Source organism: Rhinopithecus bieti, unplaced genomic scaffold (genome assembly GCF_001698545.2).
Source record: "Rhinopithecus bieti isolate Rb0 unplaced genomic scaffold, ASM169854v2 scaffold_38981, whole genome shotgun sequence".
NCBI classification, from domain to species: domain Eukaryota; kingdom Metazoa; phylum Chordata; class Mammalia; order Primates; family Cercopithecidae; genus Rhinopithecus; species Rhinopithecus bieti.
The window spans coordinates 748-10,627 of NW_016819573.1; the positions used below are offsets into that span (position 1 = coordinate 748).

Here is a 9,880-nt window from a genome sequence, read left to right on the forward strand (position 1 = left end):
TCATAAACTTAATTTTAATGGCTGTACAAAATTCCATTATAAGCAGCACCTAGGAATGGCTTTTTATTGATGACGTACTGTCCCCATTTATGATTTTTCAAGTATTATAAGTACAAAGCAAGGCTTTATACAACCTGCATCTAAAGCTGACAGAAGTTACAGAAAAATTGACATAAGTCCCAGAATACTGCCTGGTCATTTAACACAGCGTAATAGCTGTGACCTAGGCAGTGCCTCAAGCATGTTGAGGCTAATCCTCTATATACTTACTGCAAATCTGCTGAGGATGTAAGCTCCAGCTCCAACTCCAATTCCAATGATGCTTTTCAGGCTGTGAATGGGACATAATGACAAATGACAGAGTCAACTTCATTTGCAGGCAGCACTGCATAACTGAAAGCATATAACCTGGGTTGAAATCCTGGCTCTGATATTTATTAGATGTGAGAATTTGGGCAAGTGCTTTTTTCCTTTTCCCAACTTCTGAGCCTCGGTTCCTTCCCTATCTATAAAACAAGGGTCCCAGCTGGGCGCAGTGGTTCATGCCTGTAATCCTCATGCCTGTAATTCAGCACTTTTGGGAGGCTGAGGCAGGTGGATCATGAGGTCGGAAGATCAAGACCATCCTGGCCAACATGGTGAAACCCCGTCTCTACTAAAATACAAAAAATTAGCCAGGCATGGTGGCGTGTGCCTGTAGTCCCAGCTAAACAGGAGGCTGAGGCAGGAGAATCGTTTGAACCCGGGAGGCGGAGGCTGCAGTGAGCCAAGAGCACGCCACTGCACTCCAACCTGGTGACACAGTGAGACTCTGTCTCAAAAACAACAACAACAAGGATCCCACCACCTACTTTCAAGTTGGTTTTAATGGTTAAATAACATATAACTAAGGCTGGGGGCGGTGGTTCACGCCTATGATCCCAGGACTGAGAGGCCAAGGCGGGTGGATCACTGAAGGTCAGGAGTTCAAGACCAGCCTGGCCAACATGATGAAACCCTGTCTCTACTAAAAATACAAAAAAAATTAGCCAGGCATGGTGGCCTGTGCCTATAATCCCAGCTAAATGGGAGGCTGAGGCAGGAAAATCGTTTGAACCTGGGAGGCAGAGGTTGCAGTGAGNCCCAGCCTACCCCACATGATGAAACCCTGTCTCTACTACTAAAAATACAAAAAAAATTAGCCAGGCACGGTGGCCTGTGCCTATAATCCCAGCTAAATGGGAGGCTGAGGCAGGAAAATCGTTTGAACCTGGGAGGCAGAGGTTGCAGTGAGCCAAGATCGCACCACTACACTCCAGTCTGGGCAACGGAATCAGACTCCATCTTAAAAAAAAAAAAAAGTAATATATATACACATATATATATACACACACAGACATACACACGCACATACACACACACACACACACATATACACACACACACACACATATATACAACTGAAACTTGGGAGTTATCCTTGGTAGCTTACTGTCAGTATCCAACCCATCAGCAAGTCAGTGGAGTCCACCTCCAGAATATATCCATCTATCTACTACTATCTACTTCAATCATCCCCAACAGCAGCATCCAGTACCATGCTATCATTATCTCTTGCCTGGACTATTGTTAAGTTTAACTGTTCTCCCTGCTTTCTCTCTCTGATTCCTCTCCAAAGCATTCTCTTCATAGTGAGATGAACCCTTTAAAAAAAATTTAAGGCTGGGCGCGGTGGCTCAAGCCTGTAATCCCAGCACTTTGGGAGGCCGAGATGGGCGGATCACGAGGTCAGGAGATCGAGACCATCCGGGCTAACACTGTGAAACCCCGTCTCTACTAAAAAAAATACAAAAAACTAGCCGGTCGAGGTGGCGGGCGCCTGTAGTCCCAGCTACTCGGGAGGCTGAGGCAGGAGAATGGCGTGACCCGGGAGGTGGAGCTTGCAGTGAGCTGAGATCCGGCCACTGCACTCCAGCCCGGGCGACAGAGTGAGACTCCGTCTCAAAAAAAAAAAAAAAAAAAAAATTTTAAACAGCTTTATTTTTATTTTTTAGATACAGGGTGTCACTGTTACTCAGGCTGGAGTGCAGGGGTGGGATCACAACTCACTGTAGCCTCAAACTCCTGTCATTAAGTGATCTTCCCACCACTGGGCCCAGCTCAAGGTAGATTTCTAAATCTTCTAGGTCTCAGCGTATGTGCCACCTTCCTAGAGAGGAATTCCCTCACTAGCCTTACTAATGTAGATCCTGCCCTTATTCTCTATCACAACACCCCCACTGACTTATTTTATAAAACTTTATTATTTGTTTGCTTACTTGTTACCCCACTAAGCTCTAGAAGGACAGTGACTACTGTTTTCCTAATCATCGTATCCTCTGAAACAGACACTAAAGAACTCACCATAGAAAGTCAATAAAAACTGCACGAAAGACTACAGAATGAACCTACCTTAGGTGGGTAAAAACAGAAGGCAGCATTTCGGCCAGCTCATCCATTGTGGGGTACTGATACCTGAAATCCAGAAGGATATCTCCTGAATTAGAAAGTACTCACAGGGGGGAGGGGGGAGGAGGGAGGGATTGCATTGGGGAGTTATACATGATATAAATGATGAATTGATGGGTGCTGACGAGTTGATGGGTGCAGCACACCAACATGGCATAAGTATACATATGTAACAAACCTGCACGTTATGCACATGTACCCTAGAACTTAAAGTATAATAAAAAAAAAAAAAATAAGAAATATAATCCTCAGTGTTGGATGTGGGGCCTGCTGAGAGATGTTGAGATCATAGGGATGGATCTCTCAGGAACGGCTTAGTGCCATCTTCCTGGTGATGAATGAGCTCGTGCAAGATCTGGTTGTTTAAAAAGTGTGTGGTGCTGTGGCACTGACCTCACCTTGCTCTTAATCATGTGACATGCTGGTTCCCTGTCACCTTCTGCCATGAGTAAGAGCTCCTTGAGCCCTCACCAGAAGCTGAGCGTATGTCAGCACCATGCTTCTTGTACAGCCTACAGACACATAAACCAATTAAACTTCTTTTCTTTGTAAAAAAAAAAAAAAAAAAAAAAAAGTACTCACAATTCCCAGTTACTAGAACAGCTGGAAAGGTACAGAAGTCTTAGATAAAAGGCTGGGCACAATGGCTCATGCCTATAATCCCAGCACTTTGGGATACGGAGGTGGGCAGATCACCTGAGGTTGGGAGTTCGAGATCAGCCCGACCAACATGGCGAAACCCCATCTCTACTAAAAATACAAAATTAGCCAGGCATGGTGGTGTGTGCCTGTAATCCCAGCTACTCGGGAGGCTGAGGCAGGAGAATCGCTTGAGCCTGGGAGGTGGAGGTTGCATTGAGCAGAAATCACGCTATTGTACTCCAACCTGGGAAACAAGAGCGAAATTTCGCCCCCCTCAAAACAAAAAAAAGAAGTCTTAGAAAAAAGCATTTCCTTTTACCAAAGGCTCAAAGGAGGTGATGTGGTACCTGAAAATGATTGTGGCATATTGTGTAACTCTCTACAACTGCCATGCTAAGAAGAAAGTGAAAGAATCCACTGTTTCTATATCCTAATGAGCAGCCCTTGGGACCAGAGGGTGCCACATGAAAAGAATTAGTAACAGGGTTCTCTCTTAGGGTGTTTCCAAACCTCTAGCAATCACTTCAGTTTGGAGTCCAGGCTCAGTAAACCTCTGGCACTAAGAGTCAACTCAGAAAGTGGGTCTTGGTCTGCTGCTATATTTAGACAACTAAATGCAAAAATAAACAAAGGTTTTCTAGTTATGGGCACACAGTTACAAACCCTTAGCATGAATGCTTATTTGTTTCACTTAGGCAGAGAATAATATAGTTATTTTTAAAAATTTATTATTAAATTTTTAAGAGACATGGTCTCACTCTGTCACCCAGGCTGGAGTGCAGTGGTGAAATCATAGCTCACTATAACCTTGAACTCCGGGGCTCAAGCTATCCTCCTGCCTCAGTCTCCTGTGTAGCTGGGACTACAGGCGCGTGCCACCATGCCTGGCTAATTTTTCAATTTTTTGTAGAGATGGAGTCGCGCTATGTTGCCAGGGCTGGTCTTGAATTCCCGGCCTCAAGTGATCCTCCTACCTCGGCCTAACAAAGTGCTACAACTACAGGTGTGAGCCACTGTGTCTGGCATGGTTATTTTACTGTTTTTGAATTTGGTTCATAGTATGAACCATATGATCCTAAAATGTTTGAGCAAGCCCAGGAACAGACCCAGATCAGAATTCTTAGAAAAGCAGTAAGCATCTGACTGGGAGTGTTGGCTCACGCCTATAATCTCAACACTTTGGGAGGCTGAGGCAAGCAGATTGCTTGAGCCCAGGAGTTCGAGACCAGCCTGAGCAACAGGGCAAAACCCTGTCTCTACAGAAAATACAAAAATTGGCTGGGCGTGGTGGCTCACGCCTGTAATCCCAGCACTTTGGGAGGCCCAGGCTGGCGGATCACGAGGTCAGGAGATCGAGACCATCCTGGCTAACACAGTGAAACCCCATTTCTACTAAAAACACAAAAAATTAGCCGGGAGTGGTGGCAGGCGCCTGTAGTTGCAGCTACCTGGGAGGCTGAGACAGGAGAATGGTGTGAACCCGGGATGTGGAGCTTGCAGTGAGCGGAGATCTCGTCACTGCACTCCAGTCTGGGAGACAGAGCAGGACTGCGTCTCAAAAAAAAAGAAAAGAAAAGTAAAGAAAATACAAAAATTAGCCGGACATGTTGAAAATGCAAAAATTAGCTGGGCATGTTGGTGCACACTTGTAGTCCCAGCTAGTAGGGAGGCTGAGATGGGAGGATCACTTGAGCCCAGGAGGTTGAGGCTGCAGTGAGCCATGATCACACCACTGTACTCCAGCCTGGGAAACAAAGCAATATCCTATCTCAAAAAAAATAAATAAATAAAATAAAGCGATTACAGAATTGAAGATGGAATTGATCCTAAGATGACCACTTACATATGAGGCAGTATCTGTTCTACATCTGACAGGGAAGTCAGCCCGCCTCTGCCTGAACACTTAAGGGATGGTGTGCTGTGGAACCATTTGTGCACAAAATAGAAAAAAGGAACTGGATCCAAATCTTGCTGGATATAAACTGACCACTGGCCAATTTGCATTATAGAGTCAGAACAGCACAGATTCTGGCACCAGACTGTGTTCAAATCTTAGTTCTGCCACTTATTTGTTATGTAATGTTAGCCATGTTACTTAATTTTTCTGGGCCTCAGTTTCCTCACTTATAAAATGGGAATAATAGTAAACTTATCCCATAGGGTTATGAGGAGTAAATGAGTTAACAAATGTAAAGCATCTAAAGCAGTGTCTGGAACATGGTTTGAGTACTATTTAAGTATTAGCTATTATTTGTCTGCAATTGTCTATTTCCCAGCAGTCACTGGCCAAAGGCAGCTCTGGAGATGAGTGAAAGGAGAGGGGAAGAATTAGAATTCCACAGTGTGTGCGCTCACTCCTCCTAAGGTCTTCTCGATAAGCACACCGTCCAGGGAACAAATAGGTAGGGAGCCTGTAACTCTGCCCTGCAAAGCAGACATAGGAGGAAGCTGAGAGTGCCAAAGCCAATCAATCGGCCCACACCTCTATCTGCCAGGACAGCCTCTCAGAAAAAATAGTTACACAGATAGTCAAATTTCCATTATCAGATTGAGACTCAAATTTCCATTATCAGGATGGGGAGATGCTCCCAGGAAAGCTCAGAAGGACCTGAATTTGGGCCTAGGTAGTTGGGAGTTTCGAGGAAGGACACAAAAATGACAGTTTTGTTTTGTTTTGTTTTGTTTTGTTTCTGGGGACAGGGTCTTGCTCAGTCACCCAGGCACTGCAGCCTCAATCTTCTGGGCTCAAGTGATCCTCCCACCACAGCCTCCCAAGCAGATGGGAACACAGGTGAACACCACCATGCCTGGCTGGCTAATTTTTAAATTTTTTGTAGAGACAAGGTCTTCCTATGTTATCCAGGCTGGTCTTTTTTTTTTCTTGTTTTTTTTTTTTGAGACGGAGTCTCTTGCCCCGATGCCCAGGCTGGAGTGCAGTGGCGCGATCTTGGCTCACTGCAAGCTCTGCCTCCCGGGTCCAGGCCATTCTCCTGCCTCAGCCTCCTGAGTAGCTGGGACTACAGGCACCTGCCACCATGCCCGGCTAGTTTTTTGTATTTTTAGTAGAGATGGGGTTTCACCGTGTTAGCCAGAATGGTCTTGATCTCCTGACCTCGTGATCCGCCCACCTTGGCCTCCCAAAGTGCTGGGATTACAGGCATGAGCCACCGCACCTGGCCCACTATCCAGGCTGGTCTTGAACTCCGGGGCTCAAGCAATCCTCCTGCCTTGGCGCTCCAAAGTGCTGGGATTATAGGTGTGAGTCACCATGTCTGGCTAAAAAATGACGCTTTCAAATAGATAAGGAAGGGAAAGACAAAGACAGTGAGAAGTAGGTGTTCCAGACACTTATGCCTTGAGATTACAGGAAAGCAGGCACCTGCTACGGAGAGCCATTCCTTGATACGGGAAAACATACAGTTTCCCCCAAAAAACTGTAAACACCAGTCCTCTCAGCCCAAGGAGAGAAAACATGAGGATGGATGGTCAATAAGCATAACCTATAGACTGTAATAAAATCAAAGGGAAGCACAAACCACTTCTCCCATTGGAGCTCAGCCAGTTGCTCTGAGTGCTTATCTCCCAGATGATCTCTTTGTGGCCTTACCCTGTTGGGAAAGAGGGTGCACCTTCCTGCTGGCCTGGGGCATCCACATGACAGACAGCAAAATGCTGGGTGATCTCGTGCATATCCTCAAAGTTAAAGAATGCATTGAAACAGGATTTATCTATAAGAATAAAAATACCCATAAGTCACAGGCTCTCCGTATCTCCTCAATTTTCCTCCACTCAGTCAATGCCTATCATCACCTTCTTTCACTGCTTTTTAACCACCAGTCCACCAAAGTGAGGTGTCTGAACAATCTGTCTGATTCAAGCTGCCCTAAAGGCTGAATATAAGACATCTCATATTGAGATACATATTGAAAATAATTCTCAATTCTAAATAATGTCTGCAAACTAGAAATTACTTTGTTAACGTTTGGTGGCTTCCGATTATAGCACAAAATAATCTTACACCCATAATGCTGTCATTTCTCATGGACATTATTCCTCTATCTCACAAACAGACACTGATTATGTCCCAAGAGCACAGGTGGAGTGAATGTCCTGAGCTGCTCACATTCACCTCATGGGAGTTTGCCTCTTGGCAAAATTGCCAGGGTGCAGGGAGGGGCTGCTGCTTCCACTTCTACCCTCTTTGTATACCTGCTTAGATCACTTCTCATGCCAAGGCGGCTACAAAAGCTTTAACACTCAACTGTAGCCTCAAATGCAGGGCATTTCTGAAAGCCAGAGCAGCGTGAAAGAAAACACATGTATGCAGACTCTGTGTGTCCATGGCTGGGGCCAAAATCTTATACTACCATCTAGAAAAGACCACTTAAAGTCACTGGTGACAGACTCTAGCAAGAACTCTTTTACTAATTCATTGAAGAGCTCACAACAAAGTTAAGTTCCAACTCTGAATTTTCTAACCTGAAACAAACAAACAAACAAACAAACAACAACAACAACAAAAAACAAAGTACAGGCTTGAAAACATGGATTTCAGTTCTACTTTCTTAAGCAATTCATTGTATAATCTTCAATCCTTTAGCAGACCTGAAGGCGAGATATGATTCCAGTATCCCCAAAATATATTCCCCTGCACACTTCCCAGGAACTTTATACCATTAACGAATGTGGGAACAAGGAGGAAAGGTTACCACAGAGAGGGGAAAACCTCTGCTCTATTAGAATATTACTGTTGTTTGGTTTTTAATATACAAAGATCAAGTATGATAAAAAGGGAAGGTGTAAAATCAAATACATACGGTTGAGGCCAATGTCATGATACGTTAGTATAACTGGTCTGTTTCCTTTGGGTAAGCCTCTTATAGTGACGTGGACCACCCCATGAGTTGTTTCTATGTCATGTTCCTGTAACAAGATAACATAAGGTCTCAGAAGAAGTAGAATGAACTTCCCAGGTTGCCAAAGTTTTACAATATCTGCTTTACCGCCATTTCCCACTAGCTGGGGCAGGACACATTAATAAACTACACGTGGCCGGGCGCGGTGGCTCACGCCTGTAATCCCAGCACTTTGGGAGGCTGAGGTGAGTGGATCACTTGAGGTCAGGACTTTGAGATCAGCCTGGACAATATGATGAAACCCTGTCTTTACTAAAATATAAAATCAGCTGGCTGTGGTGGCACACACACATAATCCCAGCTACTTGGGAGGCTGAGGCTGGAGAATCACTTGAACCTGGGAGGCAGAGCGTGCAGTGAGATCGTGCTACTGCACTCTAGCCTTCATCTCAAAAGAGTGAGACTTCATCTCAAAAAATAAAATAAAATAAAAGGAAACGGAAGATATGAAGAAGTTGCTGGGTGGCAAGTGAGAGGTTTCAGAGCTTCTGAACACATGTTCAGAAAATTTATAATTAATTTCAGTAGATAATTTCACTAGACCACCTATGTGTGTATCTGCCTAGGATCTCTTCTTTCCTGGGAGCCGCCCTTCTGTGTCATCCACACGTTACAGGGGTGGGTCTTGGCTACCATGTCTGTGGAACATAACCTTATGCCACAGCTTACTGGAGTCAGGGAGGCATCTGGCCCATGCTGGGTCAGTATCTTTCCCTAGGTATTTGTAATTGGAACTAAGAGATTCTAACTTCAGCTTGGCTCTTCTCTTGAAAAGAGGAATCAACTTGGGAGCTTTTAGTAGGCATTTCCACTACTCTACTTTCTGGTGCTAGTTGTGTGTACTTGTAAGTTCTAAGATATCACTGGATTGCCTCTGGTGTAAGCTATATTGGGTGAGTTTGTACCCTCTACTCCTAAAAGATCTTAACCAAGCCAACAAGTTAAAGATGTAGCCACAGCAAAGCTCAGGAACTGAATAAAGCAGACAAAGGATGCACCGAGCTGCTGAGAGTAGATGCCACACTAAGAGTGGTTGGGTGGGAAAAAAAAAAGGGACTACAGAAAAGTTAACTGAGATTTATTCTAGTCATGCTCAAGTTTTACATTTCTCAAAATAAAAAAAAAATTACCATCCTAGCCTAGTGAATTTCTGTTGATGAAGCCTGTATCTATCTCAGAAAGTCTTACATTAGGCAAGACAAGATTCACTCTGACAATGAGAATCCCAAAAAAGGCAAAGCGCTTCCAGTTTAATTTCCTGTCTAATAATGAACCTCATCAGAGCTTTGGTTTCTCTGATGTGGACCACAGAATATAATCTCAAGCTAATTGGACATGAATATATCTCAAATTACAGGCCGTAGGCTGGAGCTGATAGCCATCCCTATCAAATGAAACCATGCATGACTCAATATTTCTGTTATTTTTCTATTACTACTACCTCCTAGTCAAGTATATTCAAAGCCTTGAAAAATGAACATAAGAAATGAAGACTAGAATAAGGTACTGTGTACTGGCTATGAAATAAAGTACAGGCCAGGCACGGTGGCTCACACCTGTAATCCCAGCACTTTGGAAGGCCGAGGAGGGCAGATCACCTGAGGTCAGGAGTTCAAGACTAGCCTGGCCAAAATGGTGAAACCCTGTCTCTACAAACATACAAAAATTAGCCAGGCATGATGGCAGGTGCCTGTAATCCCAGCTACTCGGGAGGCTGAGGCACAAGAATTGCTTGAATCCGAGAGGTGAAGGTTGTAGTGAGCTGAGATTGTGACACTACTGCACTCCAGCCTGGGCGACAGACTGAGATTCCGTCTCAAAAAAAAAAAATTAAA

At 44.4% G+C, this 9,880-nt stretch overlaps 1 protein-coding gene across 1 annotated transcript in view; it reads right to left on the reverse strand.

Annotated features, from left to right (window-relative positions):
• Positions 1 to 270: 270 nt before the first annotated feature.
• NDRG3 (NDRG family member 3) overlaps positions 271 to 9,880 on the reverse strand; it is a gene marked incomplete at its 3' end in the record, with an annotated part of 55,525 nt that continues 45,915 nt past the window's right edge. The window contains exons 4-7 of the mRNA XM_017859064.1: positions 7,947 to 8,052; positions 6,737 to 6,857; positions 2,431 to 2,493; positions 271 to 331 (exon numbers count right to left, since the gene is read on the reverse strand). Of these exons, the coding sequence (XP_017714553.1) occupies positions 271 to 331; positions 2,431 to 2,493; positions 6,737 to 6,857; positions 7,947 to 8,052 (351 nt within the window). The remainder of the gene's footprint in view (positions 332 to 2,430; positions 2,494 to 6,736; positions 6,858 to 7,946; positions 8,053 to 9,880) is intronic.